Raw genomic sequence first — 15,478 nt, forward strand, 5'->3', positions numbered from 1 at the left:
ATCCCCCACTCACGTAAAGAAGATTGTGGTAGCCACGCCTAGCCTTGTCATCCTCCCCGTCCCCCCACTGCCAGAATGACGGGCTGGTCAGCGATGCCAGGAACTCCTTGTCTGCGACTGTACGTTCTGTATAGAGGAACTGGTACTCGCCGTTGGTCATCCCCATCTCGTCGGCCACGATCAGGTACTTCCGTACCTCAAGCCTCGGCACCACCAGGATGATAACTGGAATAAGGGAAGAAGTGAGGAATGTGAGGGAGTATGTGAAAGAAATGAGTGTGCGAGGGATGTGTGTGTGAGGGACGTGAGTGTGTGAGGGACGTGAGTGTGAGGGACGAGTGGGTGAATGACGTGTGTGTAAGAAATGTGTGTGTGAGAGACGTGTGGGTGTGTGACGTGTTTGTGAGGAACGTGTCTGTGAGGGACGTGTGTTTAAGGCACGTGTGTGTGAGGGACGAGTGTTTAAGGCACGTGTCTGTGAGGGACGTGTGTTTAAGGCACGTGTCTGTGAGGGACGTGTGTTTAAGGCACGTGTGTGTGAGGGACGAGTGTGTGATATGTGCGTGTGACATTTAAGTGATGGACCTGTGTGCGTAACGTGTGTGTGGAGCGTGTGTGTGTGTGTGAATGACTTTTTAAAAAAAAAGTAGCAATTGAATCTTACAGGTGAAGCAGAGTTAATCTGTTTCAGTGACCTCGACATATGAAGGGACGGTTTGGTCAGCACTATGCCCAGCCGCTTTTATTTTCCCTAACGTGTCAGGTATCTACCACAGCTAGGTGGACTTAGGGACGTCGTACGGATTTGAGCCCGGGATCCGAACTCGAAGCTTTCGGGTTGGCAGTCGAACGCTCTACCATTCGACCAATGATATTGGGTGACACGCGTTGGTGTGATGGTTGGTTGTATGGGTTACACGTGTGTGAGGGTGACAGGTGTTGATGTGATAGTTGTGTGGGTTACACGTGTGTGAGGGTGACAGGTGTTGATGTGATAGTTGTGTGGGTTACACGTGTGTGAGGGTGACAGGTGTTGATGTGATAGTTGTGTGGGTTACACGTGTGTGTGTGTGAGGGTGACAGGTGTTGATCTGATAGTTGTGTGGGTTACACGTGTGTGAGGGTGACAGGTGTTGATGTGATAGTTGTGTGGGTTACACGTGTGTGTGTGAGGGTGACAGGTGTTGATGTGATAGTTGTGTGGGTTACACGTGTGTGAGGGTGACAGGTGTTGATGTGATAGTTGTGTGGGTTACACGTGTGTGAGGGTGACAGGTGTTGATGTGATAGTTGTGTGGGTTACACGTGTGTGAGGGTGACAGGTGTTGATGTGATAGTTGTGTGGGTTACACGTGTTTGAGGGTGACAGGTGTTGATCTGATAGTTGTGTGGGTTACACGTGTGTGAGGGTGACAGGCGTTGATGTGATAGTTGTGTGGGTTACACGTGTGTGAGGGTGACAGGTGTTGATGTGATAGTTGTGTGGGTTACACGTGTGTGTGTGTGAGGGTGACAGGTGTTGATCTGATAGTTGTGTGGGTTACACGTGTGTGAGGGTGACAGGTGTTGATGTGATAGTTGTGTGGGTTACACGTGTGTGTGTGAGGGTGACAGGTGTTGATGTGATAGTTGTGTGGGTTACACGTGTGTGAGGGTGACAGGTGTTGATGTGATAGTTGTGTGGGTTACACGTGTGTGAGGGTGACAGGTGTTGATGTGATAGTTGTGTGGGTTACACGTGTGTGAGGGTGACAAGTGTTGATGTGATAGTTGTGTGGGTTACACGTGTGTGAGTGTGAGTGTGAGGGTGACAGGTGTTGATCTGATAGTTGTGTGGGTTACACGTGTGAGTGTGAGGGTGACGGGTGTTGATGTGATAGTTGTGTGGGTTACACATGTGTGAGTGTGAGTGTGATAGGTGTTCGCGTGAGGAGTGAGCACATATGATATTTTCAGACGAGCACGTTGCATAAAATCTGCTTTAGAGATGGGACAAGATTAGATTTTAGGAATTTCAACCAACTTCAACTTGTTTTAAAATACACCCCGTGAATTTAACCACCCCCCCCCCCCTCTTCTCCGTTACTAACCCACTTACTTCTACTTTCAGTTTTAATGACGTTATAAATCTTTTCGATCTGGGTCCGGTTGGCCCCTTCCTTTACACCTGCGTGAAGACGAGTCAGGTAAAAATTGTCGTTCGCCTCCAAAGTTTGCTTGAAAAAACTGGCCATCCCTTCCGTGAGTTCTCCCACAGTGGCGATCATACTTAGGTGGAACCACCGCATTCTCTCGCAGAAGAAGATCAGCAGATCACCTGGCATTGACGAGATTAATGATCATTAACTTGAGTCAATTAATTATCAAAACTCTTAATTTTTGCCGAATATAGACCTATGGAGAAGAACAAGACAGAAGACAATGACAGTACAATTAAGAAAGAGGAAGAGGCGCTGGGTAGGACACAAAAGGCTCACTCTAATGTGACACGAATTGCGCTTGAGTGGAACCCTCGGGGAAAGCGAAAGAGAGGCTATCAAGACAGACCTAGAGCCTAGAGGCGGTCTTCTCTAAGAACTGAAGACAATAGGGATGTCTTGGGAGGCTGCAAAATCAACAGCCGGGGACCGGACAAAATGGAAGGCTATGGTTGAGGCCCTAGGCTCCACAAGGAGTAAAGAGAATTAAGTCAAAGCTTACTTAATTTTAAAAGAAAATATCAACCATGAGCTGATGGGAATTAAAGCTAATCTATTGTTATACATTAATCATGATGAGTTCTACTACACCAATCACTACGCTACTAATAAAACAAACGGGAGATGTTATATAAGAAACGTACGCAATATAAATTCATCACATAAACCTTAAATAAGGTAGAACGATTTTGTAGATGGTAAAAATTGAAGTTCGTTATCAAATACAAATAATTAAACACCCTATTTTAATTTATGTAACTAATCTTGCATTACTCACCTAGAATGGACAGCACACCTCTGACAGTACTCACCTAGAGTGGACAACACACACCTCTGACAGTACTCACCTGGAGTAGACAGCACACACCTAAAGTGGACAACACACACCTCTGACAGTACTCACCTGTAGTGGACTGCACACCTCTAGAAGTACTCACCTGGAGTGGACATCACTCACCTAGAATGGACAGCACACTCCTCTGCTAGTACTCACCTAACGATGACAGCGGCGCTATGGCTCGCATCAAGGTCGACTTCTCTGTTTTGTTGTCCAGTTCGTGCATGTGTGAGACCCAGCTGTAGACGGGGATATCGAAGAACGCAGCCAGGTCGGCCACTGGCACCATAGCTGAAACAGACGTGAGAACCCTGATGTAACGGAACACACACACATACATACACACAAACACGCGCGCGTCTAAAACTGTAACACATCAATATGTATTTATAAAAAAACATGCTATTTTCCTTCAAGGACTTTCTTGTACAATATTATGAAAATTTTAGTGCTTATTTTTTTAGCTGCTATTCTTGTACTTTTTCTTTCAACACTAAACGTTTTACATTCTTTCCTACATTGCCTTTTACCTCTTCTAGTATATTCTAAGAATATCCTGCATAGAAATTCCTTAAAAAGTGTTTCTTGAATATTCTAAAAATTTCTATAGTGTAAGTGCCCTAAAAAACGTTTTCTTTTATATTCTTACAAAACCATTCTTGCCAATTCCCTACAAGTTTTATTTCATATTCTAATGCTACCTCTTGTGCTGATTCCCTTGTACATTCCTTTAAAATTTCGCGTAAATACCCCTATACCCATTGTTTTAAATTTTTATACGAATTCGCACAAAGAGATATTTGTGTGTGTGTGTATATTCTTAGAATACCTTTCGTGCATGGCGGTCCAAAGATGACGTCAGGTCGTGTGGACAGGAAATATCGAACAAAGTTTCCGCTGGCCGCTTTAGGTTGACAAGCCGAGTCGCCCCAGGTGATGCTGAATAGGGCAAAATTTAATTAGAGCTCGACATTAGAGAAATTCTGGAGTTACATTATAAACATCAGTGGCGTCGCTAGGTCGGGTGTCACCCGGTGCGGTAACACATGGTGTCACACCCCCCCCCCAACTTCCAAGGGGAAAAAGTGGTGCGCGGACCTTTGACCACAGGTGCTTTGACCATAGGGGGTTTGACCATAGGGGGTTTGACCACAGCGGAGCTTTGACCATAGGAGCTTTGACCATAGGGGGTTTGACCACAGCGGGCCTTTGACCATAGCGGTGCTTTGACCATAGGGGGTTTGATCATAGGGGGTTTGACCATAGGGGGTTTGACCACATGTGTTTTCTCAGCAGAGGGTCTTTGATCACAGGTGGTCTATCAACTGGTGTTTGATCACAAGCGCTGTGTCCGACTTTGATCATAGGTGTGATACAATTAACACGATTTTATACATGTTTCCTGAGAGGACGTTAATAGAAATTAACAAGTATTTAAAAAAAGCCAAGAACTATATTTTAGTCTCCACATAAAGGCTGGTGCTAGGCCTCATAGATTTATTTTAAATATAAATGAAACACAAATAATGTTACATATAACAAGTTTCACAAATAAATAATGTAGATGTACTTGAAAATACATAGCATATAGAAAGGATAAAAAATGATACAAAACTTGCCAACAATATAGTCAAAGATGTAATACATAAAATGGTTAACTAAATGACACATGTGCTACAGCACGCAAATATGTCAGTACATCTGTTTGACCATATGTCCATGGTTTTGACATAGAGTAGTTTAGATGACGTGTATTAAATACATGATGATTTAACATATTATTACATCATGTCGAAAGTTAAAATATAATTTAGCATCTTTTAATATAAATCCTTACCATATATGGACAGCATTGGACAAAACACCTATGATCAAAGCCGGACGCAGCGCTTGTGATCAAACACCAGTTGCTAGACCACCTGTGATCAAAGACCCTCTGCTGAGAAAACACCTGTGGTCAAACCCCCTATGATCAAACCCCCTATGGTCAAAGCACCGCTATGGTCAAAGCCCCGCTGTGGTCAAACCCCCTATGGTCAAAGCCCCTATGGTCAAAGCTCCGCTGTGGTCAAACCCCCTATGGTCAAACCCCCTATGGTCAAAGCTCCTGTGGTCAAAGGTCCTAGGACCGAAAAAGTATATGATATATATACTCCCCACCCCCTTACTCCGTCTCTTGTCGGGATTGTCAATTTGTACCAACAATACTTTTAAAATATAATTAATCATTTATAGAACTGGCAAAACGCATATTTCTGCTATATATTTTTTTATTTTGCTGTTACCCTCCTAAATGGTGTCAGCCTGTGCGATCCACAGCCCCCCACCCCTCCCCCTGCATCGCGACGCCTCTGATAAACATGCATACATCTCAACGAATTTGTATTAATATTTGGGTTAAGCTCTTGTGTAGTTTTTTTTTTTCAAACTGTTAGGATAAAATAAGCGTGTTTCAGTGTCAATTACGTCTTATAGAATCTGAAGCTTAAAGCTTGACTTAACTACTTGCATGAAGAAATCTGCTTATTAAAGTGTTTTCGTTAAAGGTTAATGACAAATCTTAATTGTGTATCGATTTGAAAGTGTTATATGTGGATATTTTAAATAATTAAAAAAAATGTTTTCTATATTTGCCCTCTTGTAAAAGATTTTGACATAAAATGCGGAGCTATTTATTACAGGCACTATTGACAGTATAGATTGTCCTATGTAACCCACCCCCACTAGTACGATCATGTTTTTAATCATATAAAGAATCAAACCTATTTAAAATAAAAGGAATAAGTCTCCGATTAAAAAAAAACGTTTTACTTTATATCTAAAACGCAATTCGGAAAAATAAAATTAGCTGACATATTTTAATATAACTTTTTATTTAACGAATTTTCATTAAGAATAAAAAAAAAAAAAAAAACTTCAACGCACTTGTGCGCACAAATGAAAAAAAAGCAAAAACATTAAAGAAACCCTAAAATCGATTTCTTAGACCTCTCTTATTAGGGCTATATATGCTCTAACTATAAATAGCTGGAGGTGCAAAAAGCGACAAATCCTGAAGTGGAGGTTCGCATATTTAACAACCGTTTTCAAAATTAAATAAAGAAATACAGACAGGCTTTTTAAGCGTGGCATCTATTTGACATAGTTACAGTTTATTCTTCCAATAAATAATACACAGCTATGTATTGATCTTTTAAAATAACAAAATAGATTTGTATACATAAAAGTTCGTTAGTTTAAAGAAAATATTTGTAAAATATAGTCGGTTAGAATCGTGTTTTCAAAACATGTGTATACACAAAATTGGTTAGAATTATGTTTTGAAAATATGAGTATAAATAAAGTCGGTTAGATTCGTGTTTTAAAACTTTTATTTAAATAAAGATGGGTTGATTTATGTTTAAAACAATATTTGTTTGCGATAAAGCAAACTAGATTCATATTTTAAAATTAAGTGTATACAATAAATATGATTAGATTCGTGTTAAAAATAGATTTGAATAAAAAAAAATGGGTTAAATTAATTGTAAAAATATTGTGTTAGAAAAACGAGTTGTCTTCAATAAAGGTTGTTAGATTCATGCTAAAAATAGATTTATATACAAAAATAGTTCGATTCAAGTTTTTTAAAAACCACTGACTTGACTGTATAGTTGTGTAGTAACGTATCATTCTGCGACTCCTCTACCGCTAGGGCAAATGGCCCCATACTGGAGGCGAGTGTAAAGTCCTCTTGATCTTCTCTGTGGAAGTTACATTTACACAACATTCACAATTTGTGATCAAAAAAACAAAATATATGAAACGGTTTTTGGAGACGAGTTAAGTATGAAACATAAACGATGGACTGGTTTAAAATATGAGACAGAGAAAGGAATAGTGAGAAAGTTACTTTGTGATATAAGGAGAAAACGTTGCGAGAGACAAAGTTACAGAGAGATAATGTGAGAGAACGTTACAGAAAGATAATGGGAGAAAAATTATAGAGATTAAGTGAAAAAAAGTTAGAGAGAGAGGAAGCTTCTTCTCACTCACTATGATACAACACAACTTAAAACTCTCGTACTGAGAGTTTTGATAGACTCCAAGTATGGCTGAAGTCCTTAAACGTCCATAATCCTATTCAACATCTCCCCTTAAGTCCACCCAGCACCTCTGTAAGCCCACACTCATCTTTGTAGGCCCACCCAGCACCTCTGTAAGCCAACCCAGAAACTCTATAAGCCCACATCCATCTCTGTAAGCCTACTCAGCGTCTCTGTAAGCCCACCCAGCACATCTATAAGCCCACCAAGCGTATTTGTCAGCCCACCCAGCATCTCTGTAAGCCCATCTAGCAACTCTGTAAGCCCACCCACCGTCTCTGTAAGCCCACAACCATCTCTGTAAGCCCATCTAGCTGTACCTAAGCCCACCCAGCATCTCTGTAAGCCCACCCAGCACCCATGTAAGCCCACCCAGCTGTACCTAAGCCCACCCAGCGTCTCTGTAAGCCCACCCAGCACCCATGTAAGCCCACACAGCTGTACCTAAGCCCACCCAGCGTCTCTGTAAGCCCACCCAGCACCCATGTAAGCCCACCCAGCTGTACCTAAGCCCACCCAGCGTCTCTGTAAGCCCACCCAGCACCTCTGTAAGCCCACCTAGCACCCATGTAAGCCCACCTAGCACCCATGTAAGCCCACCCAGCTGTACCTAACCCCACCCAGCGTCTCTGTAAGCCCACCCAGCTGTACCTAAGCCCACCCAGCGTCTCTGTAAGCCCACCCAGCACCTCTGTAAGCCCACCCAGCACCTCTGTAAGCCCACCCAGCACCTCTGTAAGCCCACCCAGCACCTCTGTAAGCCCACCTAGCACCCATGTAAGCCCACCTAGCACCCATGTAAGCCCACCCAGCTGTACCTAACCCCACCCAGCGTCTCTGTAAGCCCACCCAGCTGTACCTAACCCACCCAGCGTCTCTGTAAGCCAACCCAGCACCTCTGTAAGCCCACCCAGCTGTACCTAACCCCACCCAGCGTCTCTGTAAGCCCACCCAGCTGTACCTAACCCACCCAGCGTCTCTGTAAGCCAACCCAGCACCTCTGTAAGCCCACCTAGCACCCATGTAAGCCCACCCAGCTGTACCTAACCCACCCAGCGTCTCTGTAAGCCAACCCAGCACCTCTGTAAGCCCACCCAGCACCCATGTAAGCCCACCCAGCTGTACCTAACCCCACCCAGCGTCTCTGTAAGCCCACCCAGCGTCTCTGTAAGCCCATCCAGCACCTCTGTAAGCTCACCCAGCACCCATGTAAGCCCACCCAGCTGTACCTAACCCCACCCAGCGTCTCTGTAAGCCCACCCAGCACCTCTGTAAGCCCATCCAGCACCTCTGTAAGCTCACCCAGCACCCATGTAAGCCCACCCAGCTGTACCTAACCCACCCAGCACCTCTGTAAGCTCACCCAGCACCTCTGTAAGCCCATCCAGCACCTCTGTAAGCCCATCCAGCACCTCTGTAAGCCCATCCAGCACCTCTGTAAACCCACCCAGCACCCATGTAAGCCCACCCAGCTGTACCTAAGCCCACCCAGCGTCTCTCTAAGCCCACCAAAAAACCCTGTCATTTTAAAACGATGACAAAAATGATGATTATACAACTGCCAGTGTTTCTTTCCAACATTTATCTCCGGGATGGGGAGGGGGGGGGGGGTCATTTGAAACTTCTGTTATGTATGTGTGTGGGGGGGGCGCACTTAATATTTCCGTGTAGTGGGGCGGACTTGTTAAAGTATATATTTTCTTTACCAAATAGTTTTTTCTTCCTTTGTCCATGTGTTTGGGGAAGGGGGTGGAGGGGTGGGGGTGGGAAAGGGGATAGAGCATTACCTCAGCCTCCCCTCCACCTCCGAGAAATGTCTGCATGAAACTCTGGTTTTGTTGAAAAAACATACACGACACTTCACGAAGTACTCGATCAGTCACTCAATCAGTGAAATATAGAACTGATATTCATACAATTTTTATGTCCGCGGTTCCAAAATGAAAGCAACAGTATGGGAGGTGTGGAAATATTTACAGCAGTGGTTCTCAATCTTTTGGAGGTACCGAACCCCATGGGTTTCATATGGACATGCACCGAATGCTTTTTAATATTTATATCGTTCGCACTGACAGAATCTGATCGTGAATCCTATGAGGCGGGTGTGTGTCTTAACCTCCGCCGAACCCATGGAACTGACTCACCAAACTACTAGGGTTCGATCGAACGAAGTTTAAGAACCACTGATTTACAAAGATGTGGCAAAAAGTATAGGCCTACATATTACATAAAAGGTAACCAAAGCTTACATTTAAAAGACTAAAATATATAAAACATTTACAGACACTTTAATGTAACGTCCATACACCTAAATATATCTGCTATATTTATAGATAATAAAATGGATTGACATATTGTTACAGTGGTTTCCAAACTTACGACTGAATATTATTATTCATTTGTTTTAGAAACTTATTTAAAACAAACAAGGGGAACAATCTATAACTATGATCCCAAAACTCGTAAAGATATGAAGATATATAGTTATAAAAAATTTAAGTTAAAAATCATTATTTAAATCTTTGTAAAATTTAAGAATTAAATATTTCATTTCATTTTTAGTTAATTTTTATATTTCATAAAATGTGTAATTATTGAATGAATCTATTTAAAATAAACAAACTAGTAGCTAAATTGAATAGTAAATATTTAGACAATAAAAGTTAACGGTCTTAATACCATACTATTACATCCAAATTCTATTGAGACTTAGTGCTTTTCAATTTTATACTGAAAACAACTAATGAATAACAACTCAAACGGAAGTATCCCTTACACCTGCACAGAATCAAGAGGGCTTTGTTTTCTACAACAAACTCTTAAATCACAATTTTCTTGTTATCAGATAAATAAGGTTTCAGTGACAACGCAAGATAAAGTTAATTTTCAATCTGGTCATTACAATTAATTACTACGTTAAAAAAATAAAAAGTAGTTTCCAGAACTAATGATCGGTCAATGAGCATTAGGGGAGATGGGGGCGCTCCGGCTTACAATAAATCTGAGGCCGCACCTGGTGCAGTTTGATAGGCGATTCAAGTGGCACCACTGAACTCTGTGCAGGACACCCAATTAGCGGACACCTGGTGCAAAGATAGCCGCTAGAACTTTTCCCTCCGATATTTATTTTTTGTTTTACTGGCATAAACTTTTCCTGAATGATAGTAAACCTCCCAAAGTTTCATGGCAATCTGTTAAATGGGGTAGTAATACATAAAATACAGACACATAGCTGTATTTATAAATATATATGTTTGTAGCTATACGTCAAATAATATTTTGAAATAGCCGAAGATGTTCGAAAACTAATGGTACAAAGCGCGCAGACAAGCGAACAAAAGAGGTAACAAATAGACAAACAATTCGTCAGTGAAGATCGGAAAACCCGTTCAGCGCAGCGGCGAAGGAAATAATTAAGTTAGAGGGTAATTGTGATTTTTTGTTCTCTTTTTTTATTTCTGCACTTGCCAATTAGGCTGTTAATTGGGGTTAAAGGGAGAGAGAATGGAACAAGTGTGGCGGAGAAAAATATAGAAGCAAAATGGAATGTTGAAGGAGAAATTGTAGGGATTTAAAGAATTAAACTAGAGTGACGGCAAGAATTATAGAACTAAAGCTAAGGAAAGATAAGATCGTATGGAAATAAAAGAATGGTAGAATGCTTATTATTACATATATTTAACACGATAACTGGCCAAATAAAGGGTTTCCTAAATACAGAGATCTCTCGCCGTCATGTTACGCTGTGCACATTCACAAGAATTATACATCTGCTCACAAGTATCATACATACACTCAAAGGTATCATACATACATTCATAAGTATCATACATACACTCAAATGTACCACACATACACTTACACTTATCATACATACACTCACAAGAATCATACACACGCTCAAACTTGTTCATATACTGACATACTGTACGTAAACATACACACTAAGATAGACTGACTTAAAACACACATACAAGTGCACACAACATACGCATACACAACATACGTACACTCATAAACACAGAGAAAGTCATTTATACACACAAACCAAACCAACCCACAGTAAGACAAAGTCGTCTCACAATATGTATAAAATTCTATAGATAATACACACACACACACACACACACATATATATATATATATATATATATATATATATATATATATATATATATATATATATGGCTATTCCTATACATATACATACATAACTGCCAAAAAGAAATGTCATGCTGAAAATGCGTGTAGTCTGAATTTCAACAAACAAAATTCATTGCCCCTCACATTCAACTTACAACAATTTTATTTCATCAACAGATAACAGACAATCGGATCACAGATAATAACCATAAAACGAACGAGCTGACGTGAGTACTCACCTAGGGGCCAGCCACAGCACGTGAATCTCGTGAGCCACCCCCTCGGCGTGGACGTAGACGAGAGGGAAGGCGAAGATAAGACTGTACAGCAGTCGGAGTGAGTACATGTTTCCCTTACAGTGTAGCGCACCAGGAGGCTGTAAAAAAAATGATGGGGTCAAAGCTTTGGTTGAAAAAAAAATCGTAAAATAAAATGGGAGGTTTTTTAAAATTATGGTGTTAGTTTTGATAGCACATGTTAAAGTGTGGCAATGTGTGGTAAAGCGAGGATATGAAGATTTATCTTGCATTATGTGAGGTGGCTGAATGATCATATATATATATATATATATATATATATATATATATATATATATATATATATATATATATATATATATATATATATATATATATATATACATACTAGGCATACTGCCTAGCTTCGCTTAGGTTTTTAAATAACATTTGAGAATTTGAATACTTAATTATTTAGCGATGGATTTGGTGTTGAGTGCTTTAATTTAAACAGTAATGCTAACTTTAGAAAAAAAATGTTTTAGTTTGTCATTTAAATACCGTTCTCAAAAAATTATCGGAAAGTACGCAATGTATAAGTAAAATGGAATTAGAACTACACAGCTTCCATGAACAGTACATCTCATAGTTTTTATTACATTGCCTTTTGAAATTTATTTATTTATTTAATTGGGATACGTAACTAAATTAACAACTTAATTTTGTACTAAAACAAATGCTATACTTCGTCATTTTCTGTTTCTGTTTAAAATAGTATACAATTATTTGAAAAATAATAATTTAAAAAACGTTACCTCCCTTGAAAACTGAACGTATGACGTATGTCTTTGTTTTTTTTTACAAACAGTTGCTATGCTTATATAAGCAATTACGGTATATGAACATATTTAACAACTATAATGGCTGTTTCCGACGGGATTAAAGTTTTTTTGTTAGCCTCCAGGGTCGGTCTACGACGTCACATAATATTAAGGGGATCGTTCGACAATTTATTTATATATATATATATATATCTCATATAAGGAGAATTTCACTCAAGATCATCTTTTAGCCCTCGTCGAGGGCTTTGAGTCTGACCAACAGTTTTTCCATACGGCCTAGTCATTTATAGTAGTGTATGCAAAAAATTAGCCAGATATACTGAGCTTAAGTACCCTAAAGTCTGCGTTGAAATGACCCTCTGTTTTTTCCATAAAATACAAAGATTATATAGGGAAATACAACTGGTCAGTTTTGACCGCTTTACAAAGTTTTCCCAGATATGCCGAGTTTTTTGTGACACCCCAAGGTGTTCTCCTACCACCTCACAAAATTTCAAGGGGGGTCGTCGGAGGAATTTTTTTTTCGTAATAGAGCTCATATAAAGAGAATTTCACTCGCGGTCACTTTTTAGCCCTCGTCGAGGGCTTTGAGTGTAACCGACAGTTTTCCCTAAAGGTCAAGCCATTGACCTAGGAGCGTGCAAAAAATTAGCCAGATATAAAGAGCTTAAGTACCCTAAAGTCTGCGTTGAAATGACCCTCTGTTTTTCCCATAAAATACAAAGATTATATAGGGAAATACAACTGGTCAGTTTTGACCCCTTTACGAAGTTTTCCCAGATATGCCGAGTTTTTTGTGACACCACAAGGTGTTCTCCTACTACCTCACAAAATTTCAAGGGGGGTCGTCGGAGGAATTTTTTTTTTTGTAATATAGCCCATATAAGGCGCCGGTCAGTCGAGGTCAGTTTTGACCCCCTCTCCGTAGACTTTTTGCCAAACCGTCACCGGCCCTCGTGTTCTATCGCCATAAGCAGTAGCGTACGCAGGGGGGGAGCAGGGGGAGCGGCCGCTCCCCCTCTGGCCATTTTTAGCAAAGTGGCGCCTTTTTGGAAACTTTTTAAACTCAAAGTTTTAAACAATGATATTTGTTAAAAAATATTTTTGGTCGGCACAGCTATGTAAATCACATGATTTCTTTTCATGCAGCAATTAAGCATTATTGTACTAGTCTAGTAGTGTCTACGTTTACAACACGTATTAACAGCTGCATCAGTTTGCCATTCTAAAAATAACCATTACGATGCATTGCAATGTTTAAAAAACCTCTACGGGTAGTACCACTTGGCAAGAGGGGTGTTAAGTTTAAGGCAACTGCATAATGTATTTGCTTACGAATAATTGAATTAGAAAATGTTATACATAAAACTTCATACATAATTACTTTATATATACAGTTTGAATAGTGTGATGACTTTTTTAAAAATTACAATACAGAAACAAATACAACTGATGTGGCACCTCTATTTAAATTTACTTATGAGCAAACTGCGTAGTGGTGGGGAAATTTTGACAAGGTCAACAACGTCATCTTGATGAAGTAGTAGTATTCTTACAGTTTGGGCGATAGTGATTACGATTACAAATTATATGAAACAGTTACAACCCCCTCCCCCATGGACCCCTCTATAAAAAAAGTATTGTCATAATACCACTGCTACTTATTTAAATCTATTTCTGTAATATATATTTGTGTAATGTATATTTGTGTAATATATATTTATGTTTAGAACAGTCATCTAAAAACTGACGCTATGTTCACTCTGAGTTGGTTATCTCCCCCCCCCCCCCCCCACACACACACACACCTCACCACCACAATTGTGTAGAGCGACTTTAATGTCACACCTAGGTATACACTGGGTTGGATAATTGACCTAAAGTGACCGGACAGTGGTGAATGAAGATAAACCCCCCCCCCCCAACCCACCCCGACTGATCTGTTTAGTACATGTAGAAAAACACGTAATGATGTACCAAAGAACCATGCCGCCAGAAAATTAGCTTTTTAAACGTAAAACTCTATGAATATTGTTTTTGCAATTACCAGTAAAAAGGTGTGTGATCAATACAGTGATCTAACCCATACCTATCACTATGTTAAAAAATGATCTTTAAACAACACAAATAAGCAGTAGTTAATTAAAAACATATGATCTGAACTAAAAGACCGATATTTAGTTAAATGAAGGCTATTATTCCGAATATATTATATCGAAAAGCGTGTTTTTATACCAATTCTGATTTTAAAAACTTTCATTATGCTGTAATACTTTAGCATTTATGATGACGATATATTAAATTATGATCATAGACAAAAACATTTTGTAAACAAGAATAGTGTTAAACAATTTCATTATATTCTAAAGTAATTATTTATTTGTTTTGACATTTATAATTAAATGTGTAGATATATACATATTTATATATATATATATATATATATATATATATATATATATATATATATATATATATATATATATATGTCAGTGTACCTATAATTGCCGTACTTTAATGTTTAATTCATCTCGATGCACTACTCAATGATGTATTAACAAAGTTTCTCCCTTCCTTTTGTTATGTGGAAACGTATTTTCCCATTCATAAATCACGACTTTTTGACTCTCGCATTATTCCAACGCAAATACAAGGACGCCTTATAAACGTGTTCGATTATTTTTTTCCCCTTCATCTAGCTTTACGGCCAGACAACACCGGAGCCTTGTCTCTATTTTCAAGGTTGACATCACTTCCGCTTTCACATTTTTAGAAGAAGTTAAAAATTTTTTCCATATGTACAGCTTGATATCTGAGAGTACAAAGTATTTTTAAGTATATTGATCTAATAAGATCCTAGCAAATGCTGGAAAGATGGTTTTGTATTTAGTTTTACTGTGAGTATTTAATGTACAATCAATGATGATTTTAAAAGTATCAGTGAAAATGTCAAAAGAAATAAACCGGGAGTGATCTCCCCTAAACTTTCTCGAATATTCTAATATAACACTACAGGGGATGGCAACTCGGGATATAGACTTCTAGACATGATTTTTAATCCATTTTAAATACTCACATTTCTTAAAATAGAATATAATCTCGTAGAAAAAAGAAATGCACACCAAGTGAACGCTAA

At 39.4% G+C, this 15,478-nt stretch overlaps 1 protein-coding gene across 1 annotated transcript in view; it reads right to left on the reverse strand.

Moving 5' to 3' along the window:
* Positions 1-15,478, reverse strand: part of LOC131929946 (atrial natriuretic peptide receptor 3-like) — a 51,505-nt gene that overhangs the window by 326 nt on the left and 35,701 nt on the right. Inside the window, exons 2-7 of the mRNA XM_059286330.1 lie at positions 11,504-11,640; positions 6,678-6,779; positions 3,866-3,975; positions 3,193-3,327; positions 2,099-2,317; positions 14-225 (exon numbers count right to left, since the gene is read on the reverse strand). Of these exons, the coding sequence (XP_059142313.1) occupies positions 14-225; positions 2,099-2,317; positions 3,193-3,327; positions 3,866-3,975; positions 6,678-6,779; positions 11,504-11,610 (885 nt within the window). The 5' untranslated portion in view covers positions 11,611-11,640. The remainder of the gene's footprint in view (positions 1-13; positions 226-2,098; positions 2,318-3,192; positions 3,328-3,865; positions 3,976-6,677; positions 6,780-11,503; positions 11,641-15,478) is intronic.

This window comes from Physella acuta, unplaced genomic scaffold (assembly GCF_028476545.2).
Source record: "Physella acuta isolate Inbredline_101_S28 unplaced genomic scaffold, ASM2847654v3 ptg001698l, whole genome shotgun sequence".
NCBI lineage: Eukaryota > Metazoa > Mollusca > Gastropoda > Physidae > Physella > Physella acuta.